This window comes from Daktulosphaira vitifoliae, unplaced genomic scaffold, assembly GCF_025091365.1.
Source record: "Daktulosphaira vitifoliae isolate Bord-2020 unplaced genomic scaffold, ASM2509136v1 Scaffold_3, whole genome shotgun sequence".
In the NCBI taxonomy this organism is placed as follows: domain Eukaryota; kingdom Metazoa; phylum Arthropoda; class Insecta; order Hemiptera; family Phylloxeridae; genus Daktulosphaira; species Daktulosphaira vitifoliae.
The window spans coordinates 32304470-32322445 of record NW_026099574.1 but is presented as its reverse complement, the minus strand read 5'-3'; the positions used below and the strand labels follow the sequence as shown (position 1 = coordinate 32322445).

At 26.3% G+C, this 17976-nt stretch overlaps 1 protein-coding gene across 1 annotated transcript; it reads left to right on the top strand.

Annotated features, from left to right (window-relative positions):
• Positions 1 to 7859: 7859 nt before the first annotated feature.
• On the top strand, positions 7860 to 16598 carry LOC126902113 (serpin B10-like). The gene is made up of 13 exons (XM_050679138.1): positions 7860 to 8082; positions 8147 to 8323; positions 8483 to 8693; positions 8755 to 8963; positions 9036 to 9221; positions 9298 to 9433; positions 10126 to 10268; positions 12518 to 12694; positions 12766 to 12976; positions 13042 to 13247; positions 13306 to 13491; positions 13565 to 13700; positions 16398 to 16598. Exons 1-13 carry the CDS (start codon positions 8011 to 8013, stop codon positions 16532 to 16534), a joined length of 2187 nt encoding a protein of 728 aa, XP_050535095.1. The 5' UTR covers positions 7860 to 8010; the 3' UTR covers positions 16535 to 16598.
• The last annotated feature ends 1378 nt before the right edge of the window (positions 16599 to 17976 follow it).

The following is a 17976-nucleotide window of genomic DNA, read 5'->3' as shown; positions in this document are numbered from 1 at the left end:
GTTTTTAATAAATAATAAAAATAATTGCATAGATATTATAAATAAATTCTTATATACTCGTTGATTGAAAATATACGTTATTATGACAACTGTTCTCTACAAGTCATTGTCTACTTCAATTTATGCATCACCACAAATTTGCGTTTTAATGGAGTAAGAAAATAAACTTTTAATTAAACGTTGAATAATTTATAAGCTTAGAATTAACTGTTTATTTAAATATTCAAGCAGAATGATCTAATTAAATGTTGACAAAAGTTTATAAAAAAATAAATACCGCCGTACCAATGTAATAACAGGTCCGTATCATATTCTCATCACACAGTCGCGCCAGTAGATCAGCGATTAGTGAATTAAATCTTAGAGTAATTGATATTTAAACATCAAAAGACTAAAGTCAGTTTATAATTATTGTGTATGTTTTCAATGAAAATACTCGTTCAAATTAATGAAAACTTTTGTTTCATATACATAATAGTAATAGTGAACAATATCAAACTGTTCAAAATACGATATGTCAATTTACTCGAGTTAATTATTCAATTATGCTTAACGTTTTCTTATTTGGCTTTTCTATCTATAACATTTTAGAATAGTAATAGTAATGATAATTTAATAGCGTTTAGTGTCAATTAGTATGAGTAATATAGTTGATAGAATAATCGAGAAAGGAATTGTCATTAGAAATATTAATGTGGCTGCAGTTTAATGGCAATTAAAACAACAGATTAAAAGAGAGATATGTATCTAAGAATATAGTAAATGTAAAATAGTGCGTCGAAAAAAAAAAAACTATACAGTGACCTAATTCACTATGTAATACCATAAGTACTATGTAATGATTGTATCCACTCGTTGGTAACCGAGTAGTGTTTCTATTGAAATCATTTGAAATCGAACGCGTATAGTTTTGAATACTTTATTTTTTTTCACAAGAGAACGCAGTAGCGAAAAATAACGTGCGCAGAGCAAAGAAGTTTTTGCGAATGAATGAGATAACAACTGAGATAGTATTTGGACGAGTCCAACAAAGGTCTCATCGATCACGTGTGTCTGTTCGGTTGTGAAAAGTGGCGGTGTGCGATATAAATACACTTGTCATACCGCGCGATCATGAAGTGAACATTTCAATGGGACGCACAGGTGGTAGAGAGTTTATAAAAATGTGCTGAAGTAGGAGGAGTACACGAGGTCGCAGTGACGGTAATGCATCGCACTACTACAGAAGACGCAGCCCTTGGACGCCGCACGGGACTGCGCGCAACGATGTAGTGCGGCTTACGTACGGCAGCCCGGGCACAGAAAACGACGAGTACCTGTGTAATGAACATAAATTTTATCGGAAGGCATTTCATGTGATGTCGTCGCCGGCCGTGCACTTTCGGGACAACGGCTATTACGAGATTACGGTCGTTTACCGCGCACACCGGCCGTATAGCATTATCGGTATATCGCATAACGGCTTAATTATATAAATAATATTAATAATACTGTCGGACCCCATGCAGTCGGTCCTTCCAATAATAATTACGATATTATGATTGTTTCAACACGACTCAGCATGTTTTACTGGAGTATCTCTCTCTCGAGAGAGAGAGCAGTCTCGCTGGCTACGCTCTCTGGAACCCAAAGACAAACCAAATAAATATAATAACGCTATACTGTCTTATGGAGTAGATGGGGCACACCGTGGGACGGGTAAGCCGCCCGGGTTTGTGATTAATTGATTTGTTGCCTCTCGTGCTGTTCGTTTACTACCTCTCTACATTATTGTATAATAATATTATTACTTTTTCATATTCCGTTTACTACACCCGGTAAAGGTTTGTTTTTTACGGTTCTATTTCTGTGGCTGAACAATTAAAATAAAAAAAGAGAGAAATGTTTGATTTTTATCTCTTATAGTTTTTGTACTTTTGTTAAACGCAATACCTACTGTCTCGAGGTATCTCAATAAATACAATCGATTTTCTTTCATTGATGTCAAAATTATATAGAATTATAAAATATCTGCCATTATTCAATTTGTACAATAAATAAATAATTTTATTTAAATACAACAGCTTTGTTCGAGTTGTTATTATTATTACTTCAAAGTTTTAATTATTACTAATTAAAAATATTTGATCACCTTTACTGGGAGTTATGGAATACCATTCGTTTGAGCCAAGTTATAATGGAAATATATATTTTATTATAGTAAATTACACATGTGTACATAGAAAAACTATGTACACGCCTATTTTTTTTTTAATTCAATTTTTATTACATAAAAACTAATGAATTCCTCATCAATATAACAGTAGTTTAATACTACTTACATAAGCATTTACTCATGTACATTTTATTTGCATATAAATACATTTTTTATTAATTTACAGTTGAAGTATATTTGTTCATCGACCCACAGTTTGCGCGGCGCTCTATTCGGGTTTGAATTATTATATGATTTTATTTAAACACAATACCTCACTGTGTTTAATTAAAAATTAAACGTTTGAAGAACGATAACTTATTACATTTCTTGATCGGATACTATTTTTGTTTTCGTACACTCAGTGGCTTACACTCTAGTAGATGTTTTTTGTATTTTTAAGTTGTATGCCGTAATTTTAATAACTTATTTAAATGTCATGTTAAAAACCAAACTCATGACACACAAATGTTTAATCATGTAGTTTTTTTGAATTTATAAAAAATGTTAAGACAAAACTATCCGTTCAAGTAAAATCTCAAGAATGTTTCAAGATAAATAACTCGGTATCCAACGATCACTTTGGTGCGTTCGTATCTTAAGGTGGCTGCTGCTGGTTTTTATATGGCGGTAGTTTTTTTTTTTGTGCACCCGGACGGGTTACACAAGGTGAAGGTATACCCATATTTTTTATTACGCCACCCCATGCGGGGTATACAATTAATAAAAACGTATTATTATTGGTATAATTTGACTACATAAACGGCCGTATCAAATGACTCGGTCTATATGTGTGTGTGTGTGGGAACCTGCCGCTCCTTTTGTCGCCTTGATAATGCGCCTGTCGGTCCGTGAAATTCGTTCTCAGCGGTGTACAATAGGACACACGAAGGAGTGTCAGATATTTTTTTAAGCTACCAATATTCGGTGGACCTCGAAGGAATCGGCTGAGAAAAGACATGTAGACGATGGCAAAACTCGGACAAGGAAAGTGAATTATTATTTATGACAGAGCAATTTCGATGCACCTGCGATGACGCAGTTGGCCGAAGAAGACAAACCATTGAGGTGCGCGGTCAGTGCAGTAAATCAATGTTTTTTTTATTAGTTGACAATCATGTGAAACATAGCTTGTTCAATTGATAGGCGTGGTCTTTAAGGCTTGAGCAATTTATCAGATGCATTACATTAATAGCGAAACCTCCAGCAAAATTGGAGTATTGAGTTTGTTATTTTTGAATGGATGACTTTAAAATTTTAAATTGTAAAATAAAAAAAAATAACCAAATTCTAGACTATAACAGCGTTAATTCCCAGCCAAGTGTCACCAATGGGTGATTTCTTAATTCAAAATATTCATGCTACTATTATAATATCATATATACTTATTGTGCTATGTTGTACAGATTGTGTATTTCAAATTGTAAATAAAAAAAAATTGTAAAATGTGATTATTATTTAAATTTGGAATATTAAAACATTACATTTTTTAGTATAGACATTTAACATCGTAAATCATTTGTGTACTGCAAATCTCGTTAGTAAAACTAACATTTGTGTAGGCCAATAGGTATAGAAAAAATATCAGTAATTTTTTCTTTTTAATTTTTTGTTTATGTAGTTTTATATAACTACATGAAGTACTTCTCTAGCATTTTTTCCCCCCGAGAACTAGAAACTGTGCTCTGCATTTTCAATTATCTTTGTCAGGTTTACAAGTATTTTTCTTATTTATCATAAAAAATATATTTTTTGCGTCATTAAGGAGGTTAGTAATTACACAAAATATTATCTACTGTGTAATGGACACCGTAAATTATTATTTAACGACTTGTATTATATTTAATTTTAATTATGGCCTTAAGACTTTTTAACACCTCTCTGAACTCATTATAATTTATTAATAGCTGTTTAAACCACACATAATAGGTTTTAGTAAATGAAAATAAACAACATCCATTATTTATATGCTAATTAGTAGTAACATATTATACAAGTATTAATTTTGAAAAGTTTTGTTATATTTTGTTAATAGTATGTCATTGTAGTTTCATTTATTGATTTAGTTGTGTTTTTTTTATAAATAGTTCCTGCAATATTTTAACTGTTTTCTTGCTTTATATTTCTAGTATTGCAATTTTTTTTGTAATTTTATTACATTAATGATATTTAAATAAAAAACAATGACTAATATGTTAATACTGTGTTTGATTATTTTCGTTTTTAAAAATGTAGGAAAATATAAAAATAACTCGTGAGTTGTACAATAAAAAAAGTCAATTTTAATAAGTTTTATTGACTGAAGGAATAATATATTTTCTTCAAAACCCAAAGTATTAACCTATATAAAAAAAGTAAAATTTTCTGAAATGAAAACTTCATAAACATGAGAAAGAAAGTAAAAATTTATTAGAGATTTTCACTTAGAATTATGTAAAAAAATATTAACTAAACGATTATGAATTTTTCCACTTGTTACACTTATGGTTTATGTTTACTGATTAGATCGGTGTAGATAATAATAACGTTGAAAACTATGTTATAGATGATTCATAAAATATTAATATTAGCGTTAACTTATATAAACTTAGAGTTAACAACTATCATAATTAGTAATTTGCTTTGTAAAATTATAGCGAATAGGTGTATGAGCGGTTATGTTTTTAATTGGCCATTCACTGCAGGGGGTACAATGTGTTACTAAGTAATTAATTGAAAAAAGTGTCATAAATTTTATTTACCTGAAACTTGAAACATGATTAGAATAATATTTTATGTTCATTTTCAAACATGATTCATTATAAAATAAAAAATCAAATGTTTTCTTTTCTAAGAACAATTAATTGGTATACCAATTTGAAATGAAATATTTCATTAGCAGCGTTAGCCGCTAATAATACTCTAAAAGCCTCTGAATAGTCACTCTAAATTATAAGAATGCATTGAGTATCTGAACTTTTAAGATTTTTTAAGAGTCGCTTGAAAATTTTAGCTTCGATGCAAAGCTGAGAAGGTATTAATTTTACCATATTGTGTTTATTTTTTTTTTGTTTCTATCACTACTTTTTCTTAGCTCTCACTTTTTAGCTCCAACCGATTTTTCTTAACGATACGTCAAAAGATCACAAATTGTATCTAGTTGAAGATATTACCCTCAAAAATTGAAAATGTTGCTCTCGTTTCCCGTAAATAGTTAAAAATTCCCAAAAAATTACAATTTTTAAAATCGGTGATTTTCGACATTTTTAAAAAAAAATTTTCTAAAAATTGCCATAACTTTTTGAAAAAATAACAAATATAAATAATTATTTTTTATATTAAAACCATAGATATTTCTCTTTCATTTGATATAAATTTTTGGAAAATCTAATCGTTTATCTGCCATAAGGAGAATTTAAAATATCAACTTCTGTACAAAACTTTTAATTTTTCAACTTAAGTTTTGAAAATTTTACGGAAATACTCCGAGTTTCAAACATATGCAAAAATAAAGCTAATGTTACATAATATAAATTTAAAAAAAATGACTTGTCCCGATGACTTGCTTTCTATGTAAAATTAGTTGCCGTAAATAAAAAACATACAATTTTGTGTTAAAATTTACGATTTTATTTTTTCAAATTTAAATTGCTTTAACTTTTTGAAAAATGTGTGGTTATCATTATATATAACATGGTTAACATATTCAAAAATATGCTACTCTTGTGTTAAAATTCTTGGTATTGTATTTTAATTCATTTTAATATACTTTATAATGGCGTTTTGTGTAAAACTAATTGTCAAGGAATATAACGTTAAACTTATTTACAATTTTTTTTCTTTAAAGTCGAAAAAATTAATTTTAACATTTGAATCAGTTTAAATTGCCAATTTTATCAAAAAACGAATGCGACGGATGTTTTCCAATTCATTAAAAATCATTGCCGTGACTCCATTGTGCTACAGTTTTTTTTTTTTTTGTAAAAATAAATTTGTCATTTAATTTATACTTCAACTTATGAAATTCAATAAAAGAACATACAAAATGACAATACAAGATAAATTATTTATACATTTAAAAGTAACCTATACTAATATTCAATTTTCTAACTTATTAACAAAGTATGTGTTATATTTGTGTTTAATCAGTAATTGAATGAATCAAATTAATAAGAATTCATATTATATTGTTAGTAGTTGGTACAACATAATAATTATACAAGAGGTTTCCTGCATGGGGTGTTACTAAATAAAAATTCATACTACACACAATAGTATTTTTAAAAGTAAACATTAATTCACAAGTGTGACATGGAGTTATTTTAGTTTACATATTAACTATACGTTACTTGAACAATGATCAGTGTCGTATAATGTTACATTTATAGAACACCGATTATAGTTACACATTTAAAATTCAAATAATTAATTATAAAAATTTCAGTTCAAAAATGTCAAGGACTCACAAAAACTCATGAATCAATTTAGAGCAATTATATTTAAAAAAACATTTCTGTAGCAGATTATAATTAATTAAAAATGTAAATGTAAAAATAAGAGAATTTTGGCCAAACGGCATTTAAATTAATGCATTATGAAAAATAGTACACGATGATTTTGTTTAAAAACGTGTTCAATTAAAATAAAATGTATTTTTATAAATATTTAGGAAATGTGGAAGGACTAAAGGGATTTTGCCTTAATATAAAAATATTTAGAACTTTTAAATTACTGGCCCAAAGGTTGTTATCGAATAGTCATTTTCTTAAACAGATGTTTATTTTATGAGATAGTTAATTATGTATATTTCTATAAAACAAATTAATTTTACACTCTTATAAAGCAAAAAGGTTGAATTAAAAAAATAACTAATAACTGAAAAAACAAAAAATATATGAAACTAAAAATAATTATTATTGTAAGAGAAATTAAGTGTTAAAAGAATCACTCTGTATATATTATATGTATATATAAATTAATTTTTAATAGACTTATTATTTAGTCCATTAAATAATTATTTCTAATTATCAGTTATAATTATTTATTAAATTGATCTAATTATTTGATATTTGGTATTTAAACTGTAAGTACTCATATATTTGATTAATTTAACAAATTTATAAATTATTAACCATTACATTTTATTAATTTTTATTATCATTGAATTACTATAATTATATATCTGAATTAAATATTTCTAAACCCTGATTATAAAAAAAGAACCACATAAGCATGACAGCGATAATGGGGTTTACTCAAAATTTACTATTTCAAATAAAATTTATTAAATTTCTTAGATTTTGTATATTTATGATATACATAATATGTTATTTTAAACAAACACTGGTGTCATATTTTTCTGCAGTTTAAATAATTTATACATTTATGAAATAAAAATACTATTGTTAGTGTTGTACCAGTTGGCAAAATTTCAAATAAAACATTAATAAACTATTATTGTAACATACTTTATAAAAATTAATTTTCCATTTTTTATAGCAATAACTTAATGTTAATATTATTGACTTAATAAAGGGAATCGATAAATATACAATCATCGCTTAAAATATATGTTTGGACAAAGGGTAAAAGCTATTTTGATAAGGGAATTACACAATCAATATTTTGGTTGAAATTACGTTTATTTAACGGATATTATCAGTTTTGATAACATCCGATTACCTACATCAAGAACATAAGTTGTAAGGTCACAATAATAATTTTTAATGAGATATATTTCATTGAAGCTGGACATTTTTCTAAAACATCATCAGTAAATTTTACCATCGAGCAACTAAAAGATTGTATAATTATTTGTCTTTTTAATAGCATTATACATGGACCTGGTTTCAAATAATTTAGAAGTACTTAGATTAGCTAATCATGATTTCTCATCAATATTATATTCTGTAATAATTATATGATTGTTTTATAAATCGACAGTAGTGTTAATGTATTAATTTTTTTTCCCAGAAACTTAATAATAACAATGAAAATCTATTCTATTCTTCTCTAAGTATACATGTTGTTATGTTAATGGCTGGCATGGGAGCGGCTACGCAGACTTTTAACGAAATATTTGATACAATACAATTGCCTAAAAATAAAAGTTTAATTAAATCATATGGAGAATTATTGAGCAACGTTGATGTGAGTATTTTCATAAATATGATTACATAAAATGTAAAAAAGCGAGTATATCATTAATTAAGTGCAGAGACTTTAAGTAATATTATCAATTTTTATTAAATATTAGATTGTTAATTACTTTTTTTTATTTATTATTCTTTTTATTTTTTAATAATTTAGCAAAAAAATGATGTTTTAAAATTAGCGAGTGGCATTTTTATTGAGAAATCATTCAATTTAAAAAAATCTTACCTGACAACTGTCACTAAAAACTTAAATTCATCGGTGAATGATTTAGATTTCATAAATCATCCAGATGATCAACGGAATTTTATTAATCAGTGGGTAGAAAATAAAACTGATGGAAAAATTAAAGAGCTGTTTGATCCAGGTATATAATTATATTTTAACCTTATCTTATCTAGTTATTAATACTTGTTTGATTTGTTTAGACTCAATTGACAGTAAAACTGTTTTGGTTTTGACTAGCGCGTTACATTTCAAAAGTAATTGGAAATATGAATTTAATATACCTACTACAGAACCATTTAATATATCACCTCAAAAAAATTTACTTGTTTCAATGATGAATCTTAATGAAAATTTAAAATACTATCATGACCAATCATTAAAATTCGCTGCATTAGAATTACCTTATGAAGTAAAAATTCGCATTTGTTCAACATATTTACCTGTAATTTGATCTTTTAAATAACTATTCAAATTCTTTTAGAATCATAAATTCAAAATGATAGTTTTACTGCCTGACGCCAAAGATGGTTTAGCTAATTTAGAATTAAACCTATCGAAAATTAAATTAGCCGAGCTCTTAAATAAATTGAAATTGTATAATGTTGATGTAAAATTACCAAGATTTAAAATTGAACAAACTATCGACTTAAAAACTGTATTATCTGAGGTAATTATTTGCGAACAAATAATTTACTTGTAGTTAGTAAAGTGAATTTAAGTGAATCTTTTAAACTATATTATAGATTGGTTGTTCAACAATGTTTACTCCCAATGCTGATTTTTCTGAAATCTCTGACATTCCATTGAAAATTAGTAAAGCTGTACATAAAGCATACATTGATATCAATGAAAAAGGAACAGAAGCCGCAGCTTCAACAGGTCTGAAATAATATCTTCGATTATTTGAAATAATAAAAAAAAATGATTTGATATTAAAATTATAAAACACTACGTTTATTATAATTTTAAAACATTAATACTATAATTTTTTTTTTGTATTATTTCAGAGTGAAAAAAAATTTCGCTTTCTTATTAAATTTTTTAATGACGCACACTAAATAACTTTTATGGACTGTATAATTTAAAAACTAATTATTTAGTTATAATTTATTGATAATATAATTTTTTTTTTTTTTGATGAGTGAGTGATGGATTTATGAGAGGAGATATCCAGGGAGCTTGGAACCCCAAAAAATCGATATTTTTAAAATTATATGTTATGTGGTATAAAATTATAATACATATTAGAAGTCTATTTTATTTTTTAGTTTACTACCCTAAAAAAATATAAAAATACGCCATTTTGAGAGGTTGATTTATAATAAAATGCAATCTATCACTTTTTAATAGATATCAAAAAGGCAAGTTTATAAAAAATTAAAATTTTTAAATGAAATAATTTCTATATTATTATAATTATAATTTATAATATATTCATATATTATAATATATATGAACCCCAGAGACCGATATTTTTAAATTATGTGATATGTGGAATAAAATTATTATATATATTAGAAGTACATTTTATTTTTTAGTTCACTTAAAAAAATTATTTTTTTATAATATAGGTTTTACATTTGTTCCTGAAAGTATAATTATATCAGAAACAAAAGAAAAAGTTGAGTTTTATGCCGATCATCCATTTATATTTACAATCTGGTCTAATAAAAATGATGTGCTGTTTATGGGCCGTGTTATTAAACCTTCTCATTAGAATAAAAACTACCATCAAATGATTTTTTTTTTTGTAATTTGTAATTCATAAAGCTATTGTTGTCGCTTAATAAATCTATTAAATATATTAAAAATATTAGTATAAAATATATACTAATATATTCATAAATATATTGGTATATAATTAAATTGCATTATATTTAGATTGTTTTTCGAATTAATATATTTTTATCATGAAATAAATTATTGTCAATAAATTTTTTTGGAAAATACCTTTCACAAAAAGAAAAAACCAATAATTTGAGTTTTAATAATATCTATATTCTTCTATACATTATTTACTAGTTTAAGAAAACATTAAAGTTAACTAAAGTGGGTATTGTGATTTATAAGTGGGATAAAAGATTGTTTGCATCAAGGTCATTAAACTAAAATGCCTTGATGCGGAAACCTCGTATATACTTATATAAAATAAAACTTTACTTTGAATATTGTTATAAAAAATTAATTTTGAATGAAAATAATGTGATAGTATTCTTAAATCTACTCTAATAAATTACACCGTTATTAAGTAAATTCATTAAGTTGCAGAAAAAATTATAAATTTCATATATTAATATGAAGTTTACATCAAATGATGTAGTCTAAATTAATCATTTTTACATACTTTATATAAAATTTACTACTATAAATTTAGAGGTATCTTTAAAATAGTTCATGTTTAAAAATCATTTAAATAGTTGTAAATTTTTCTTGTTTGACGAGCAGCATTAATGATTTTTATAAATGTTAGCTTACTATTTTATTATCCAGCTAATAAATGACGTCAATAATTGTCCTGTTATCTAAAAATTTCTCTATTTGTAAGCTTGAAATACAACTTAGTATTTTATTTTCTAAGTATTCAATTAGTTTGTTATTTGCATTTCCGTTCGACCTGTGCTTTCGGCATACTGTAGAATTAAATTCAAGTATAGTTCTATATTTGTGTTTTAATTTTTCTCAGATCTAATACGACAGAAAATAATTAAAAGCGGAATATATTAGCGCTTTGTTTTATTTTGGCATAATTTTGTTTGAAAAATATATAAACTAAATAACATTTGTTTTTACACTATATTTTATTATTTAATTGAATTGTAATTTAAAAACAACACAATTCAATTACATTTAATACAATTATTATAAATTATAAATTGGAGTCATTGTAATAATTGTACGAATCAATATAATACTTGTATAGTCTTATTTTTAAATACTTCTTCTTCTTCTTCCTCGCCTTAATCCCAATTACTTAGGGTCGGCCACCCTTATCCTAAACTTCCACTCGACACGATCTCCCACATCATCTACGCTCACATCAGCTGTCCTCAAATCGCATTCATACAAACAGTAATTTTTAAATACTTAACTTTTTAATTTTATAATCTATATCGTTTATAATATAATTAATTCCCTTCTAGTTTTCGTAAATTTTACTATTATTATTTGAGTAAAATATAATACTAATAATTGTAATTACGATAAGAGTAATATTTTTCTATAATTTTAAGGTATTTAAACCTTGTTGTTTGCTACAGTTTGATTAGTATCAGTGGGGGCTCGTGGCTTAGATTACGGGACGATCGCACCCTCTACTAAAATTAATTGAAAGAAGAAAATTAATTGTAAAATCTTAATTTTACATTTTTATTAAGAATTCAAATTTTTAAATAGTAAAATAGGTATAATACATTTGTCCTGTACGGACATTAAAGTTATTTCCCTTATTATATGTATGCACACACGAACAGTGTTTGGACGACCAGCAGCGTCGTCCATACAGTAAAATATTAGTATATTGGGTTATTTATTTTTAGGATTAACTGCTTGTCTTTATCAGTTGCTATAATAGTATAATAGCTATTATTAATATTTTCATTTCTATTTTATACTGTGACCTTTAAAATAATAATATGTGTGTTGCGTTTTAAATTATTATATTTAATTTGACAATTTTTTATACTTATGACAAGTGAAATAATAAGTCGCATCCCCTCCACCAACACTGATTAGTATACATTGAACTATAAAAACCGTAAATAATTCCTAATAGTATCAACTTATAATTTTTCTGATATTTAGGTCTGATTATTATTGAATCGATTAAATATGGCTGTTGCTATGAACAATATAGAAACATTGAGATTGGCCAACCACGAATTTTCTAAATTGTTGTATTCTGTACGTATAATTAAAATTTAACATTTTTATAAAAATTATAAGCACTTTCATTTGTTTATTTAGTCTTTAAATACAAACAATGAAAATTTATTCTATTCACCTCTAAGCATACATGTTGTTTTGCTTATGGCTGGTATTGGAGCGACTTCAAAAACCTCAGATGAAATATTTGATACGATTCATTTGCCAAGAAACAAAAGTTTGATCGAGGCGTACGATTATTTGTTAAATGACATTGGAGTGAGTGTATAGATTTATAACATAAGAGACAATTAATTATTAATCTTTTTACTTCATTTAAAAATGTACAGCGATACAGAAACTCTGCTAATTTGGTTACCGGAATGTTCGTTGAGAAAACATTTAAAATAAAGTCTAGTTATGCTGAAAAAATAAAAAAACATTTGAAATCGACCGTGGAAAACTTAGATTTTAACAAAAAATCGAATGATCAACGAAACTATATTAATGAATGGATTAAAAATAAGACTAACGGAAAAATTAATAATCTATTCCCTGCTGGTAAGAAATTTGAATAAAATATAATTTAAGTAACTCATTCTCAAAATATTTGATCTGAATACTAGATTCGATTAATGAATCAACTGTGATGGTATTAACAAGCGCATTACATTTTAAGTGTCTTTGGAATAAAAAATTCTCTGCAACGAATGATGAACCATTTTATTCAGTGGGACAAAACGTCATCGTAAAAATGATGTACCAACAAGCACCTTACAATTATTATCATGACAAAAAGTTAAAATTCGCTGCTTTGGATATGCCTTACCGTGTATTAAATTATTTTTTTAGATTTTTCATACATCCATATATATTCAGTTGTTTTTTAGAATTTCTACTTCAAAATGTTGATTTTATTGCCTGATGCAAAAGATGGTTTAAGTAATTTAGAAAATAATTTGTCTAAGATAAATTTCATTAAACTTTACAAAAATATGACAAAACATGATGTTGATTTTAAATTCCCAAAATTCAAGATCGAGCAAGAAATTGATCTCAATCATGTATTGAATAAAGTATGATAACAATTTTTCCGTCGTACATTTTTGTAGTATTTTTTGTAACTAATTACAAATATTATTTTTACAGCTTGGATGTTCCACAATGTTTACACCAAGTGCCGACTTTTCAGGAATTACTGATGTACCAATATTTGCTAATAAAGCTTTCCATAAAGCTTTCATCGATGTAGACGAAAAAGGAACAGAAGCTGCAGCTGCATCACGTACTGTAAAAATGTTACATTAAAAACGGTAGCACAGTGGGGTTGTGGCATAGTTGGGACAAGTATAGATGATATCTACAGTGATATTAATCACTATCATAAGAAACGCTTAGATGCAAATCTGTAGATAGCGTTTATTTTTAAGAAATTGGTGGATTGTTTTAAAAACATAATTAATTCCCATTTAATAAAATTAAGAAAAAAAAATAGAAATTTTTATTGGTTGAGTTCGAACCTCGTTTTGGAACACTCATTTATACCAAATGAAAGAGAAATACTTAATAAATATAAAAAACAATTATTTTGATTTGTTAATTTTTGACTAATTTATAGCAATTAAAAAAATAAAGTCAACATTTTTTGAAGATTCTCATATTTGTAGGATATGAAAAAAATGTTTTCAATGTTTAAGGGCAATATCTTTAACTAGATATGAGTTATGATCTTTTGTTAGTTAGATTCATGTAAATGTTATATTTATTGGTTGACTCATTATTATGGCAAACTTTTATAATGTATTTTAAAATAAACAAATAAAAATGAAACTTGAACAATAAAAATAACATTTTTTAACTACGACAGTTGTTTGCACGTTGAAGATAAGTCGTCGGAACATATTTCTTTTCTAATTTTTAGGCTGTAACATAAAGTTTAATTTGATATATTTTTTAAGGATTCAGTATTCTGGAACATTTTAAGACTTAAGTTGAAAAAGTAGAGTTTTGTAAAACATTTGTTATTTTGAATGCCCCCTGTGTGCAGGTAAAGGGTCAGATTATTATAAAATTTATATCTTATGAAAAGCAAATACGTTTGGTGTTTATATAAATAAATTATTTTGGTTCGTTCATTTTTCAAAAAAATATGGCAGTTCTAAGTACCATAATAACATTGATTTTGAAATTTGGGAAAAGGTAATAGATAAGAGAATAAGAAATGAGACATCGGTATCCAAAAGCCAGTTTGGATTTATGTCTGGTAAGTCAACAATGGAGCCACTATTTTGTGTGAGATAACTAATAGAAAAGCTATGTATGGTATTTATAGATTTGGAGAAAGCATATGATAGAGTACCGAGAGAGGTTTTAAAGTGGGCAATAATGAGAAAAGGAGTCCCGAAAAGGTACATTAATATAATAAATTATATGTATAATGGCACTTGTACCAGGGTAAAAAGCGTAGGAGGAGTATCTGAAGGTCTTCGAGTAAGAGTAGGAGTGCACCAAGGTTCTGCTTTAAGCCCTTACTTATTCTCTATTGTGATGGATGAAATTACTAGAGAAATACGAGGAGTATTTAAGAAGTGGAAAGAAGCGTCTGGCGTCTTATGCGATTCCAATGAGGCTGAAAGGTAAATTTTACAAAACTGTACTATGATGTATGGTTCAGAGTGTTGAGTGGTTGATAAGAAAGTAGAGCAGAGAATGAGTGCAGCAGAGATGAGAATGCTTAGATGGATGAGTAGAGTGACTAAAATAGATAGAATAAAGAACGAGCATATAAGAGGGAGTATAGGTGTAGCGTCAATCATGGATAAAATGAGCGAAAATAGACTTAGATGGTTTGGTCATGTTATGAGGAGAAAACAATCGGAAGCTCAAAGAATAGTTATAGAATTTAATGTTGAAGGAAGAAACGGTAGAGGAGGACCAAAAAAGAGATGGAGGGATGCTATTGAATGCGATTTGAGGACAGCTGATGTGAGCGTAGATGATGTGGGAGATCATGTCAAGTGGAAGTTTAGGATAAGGGTGGCCGACCCCAAGTAGTTGGGATTAAGGCGAGGAAGAAGAAGAAGATTATTTTTCACCATTACAAAAAATATTTTGAAAATTAATTTATTTTAAGATAAAAAATTTTATAGATAAGAATTAAAGGAAAAATTCGATACCAAATACTACTAATTTAGTTTATTAGTTAGGTTTATATTCAGCATATATCATGGAAAAGTAATCGCATGTTGTTACTAGTTAATATCGTAAAAAGATAATGTTTATATCCGTCTTTTGCATACATGAATTAACGTTTAATAACATAGAAAAATCTTCAAAATTCTGTATAAGTGTAACTACTGAAGTAAAATAAGAGTAGTTAGTTTCAACATTTTTAAAACATATTTTAATTATAAATATATAAAAGGTTATGTAGTTCATAAATTATATGAGTTAGATCAGTTTCATTTTTTATAGTTACTAAAGTTTTTAAACCGTAACATATTTTGGTTATAGTATGTATTGTGTTGTTGCGCATTATGTTGCTTTTTATTTACATTATACTCTTATATAATAATAATTATACTCTTACCCATGATGTAGTTAAAATAAATTGTTTTTAGGGGCTTATATGTTTTCTCTTTATAAAAAAAATATATTTAAAAAATAATAAAAATAAATTTCTAAATTTGACGCAATAGGTAATTATTTCACTTGTAATCCAAACCCTCTAGGTCCATATATATGGCTTTCACTGGCATCTTCAAACCATTCAACATTTTTGAAAGTCTATATCTTATTTCAAGATATTTTTAAATAAACTATGATTCGTTATACAAAATTACACAATTAAATACTCTAAGGCGAATTTTTGCATAAAAATATTAATAATATAATCAATATAATTATGTAAACAAAATTAATAATTGTACTGACCTATTTAATGAATCTTCATAAACAATTTAGTGTGTATTATGTGTTTTAGGTATTGAGTGTCTGGAAGGCAGTGCAATGCCAACTATACTACCAAAAGCTCAATTCCACGTTGACCATCCTTTTATTTTTGCTATTTTAACTGAAAAAAATGATATACTATTTTTGGGAAATCTTAAGAAACCATAAAACTAATTTAATTTATTAATTTAATGCTTGTCTGTAATTATAATACTAACACTACGTATAATTAAAAATTAATATGAAAATTCTTTACTGACAATTAAAAATAAATTTAAAATTCAAAAAAATTGTGTAATGTTTTCAAAAGCAACTAATAGAGTGTAATAATTAGGGATTTTATATGTGTTTTAATAAACCCGTAAAACATAATAGTAATAAAGTTGCGCATTATGTTGCTTTTTAGCTTCGATGCGAAACTGAGAAGGTATTGGTTTTACTAAGATGTGTTTTTTTTTTGTGTGTGTTACCATGTTTTCTTAACTCTCACTATATCGATTTCTTTTAACGCTACGTCAAAAGATTACAAATCGTATCTAGTTAAAGACATTACCCTCAAAAATTGAAAAAATTTCCCTCGTTCTCGTAAATGGGGGAAACTACCAAATAAATTACAAATTTAAAAATTGCTAATTTTCGGAATTTTTTCAAATTTTTTTACTTAAAACTGCTATAACTTTTTCAAAAATGAACAAATCAATATATTAATATTTTTTTTATAAATTTGACCCTTTACTTGCCCACAGAAAGGGATTTAAAATGACAATTTTTTCATAAAAATTAACTTTTTCAACTTAACTTTTTAAAGTGTTCCGGAAAGTCTGACACTTTTATACATATTTTAAATTAAAGCTAATGTAATATACTTTATTATGTAAAAAAAAAAATTTCGGACTTTATTTTGTCTTCACGGTGAAAACAGACATCAAAGTTAATAAAAAAAACCCAGCATAGGGGTATCGCGGCACAGTGGTGACGTGGTATAGTTGGATTAAGTATAATGATATCTGACAGTGATTAAAATCACTATAAAAAAAACGCTTCGATGCAAATCTTTAGATAGTGTTTAATTTTAAAAAATTGGTGGATTATTCCAAAAGCTACATGATCTGCTAGTTCCTTATTAATATCCTGATTAAAATAAAGTATGTCAAATGAAAAAGGGATTATTAAAAAATATTATTTCTCATAAAAAAATTATGTTGATCCATACACTTTTTAATAAGTTATAGCATTAGAATGTTAATTATGTAAAAAATAAAATAGAGAATTTTCACACAAAAATAGCATTCGGTAGCCATTTTCAACGTGAAGACAAAATAAAGTCCGAAATTTTTTTTTTTTCCATAATAAAATATATTACATAAGCTTTAATTTAAGATACATACAAAAGTATAAGTATTTCCGAAACATTTTCAAAAGTTAAGTTGAAAAAGTAAATTTTTTATGAAAAAATTGTCATTTTAAATCCCTTTCTGTGGGCACGTAAAGGGTCAAATTTATAAAAAAAATATTAATATATTGATTTGTTCATTTTTGAAAAAGTTATAGCAGTTTTAAGTAAAAAAATTCCGAAAATTAGCAATTTTTAAATTTGTAATTTATTTGGT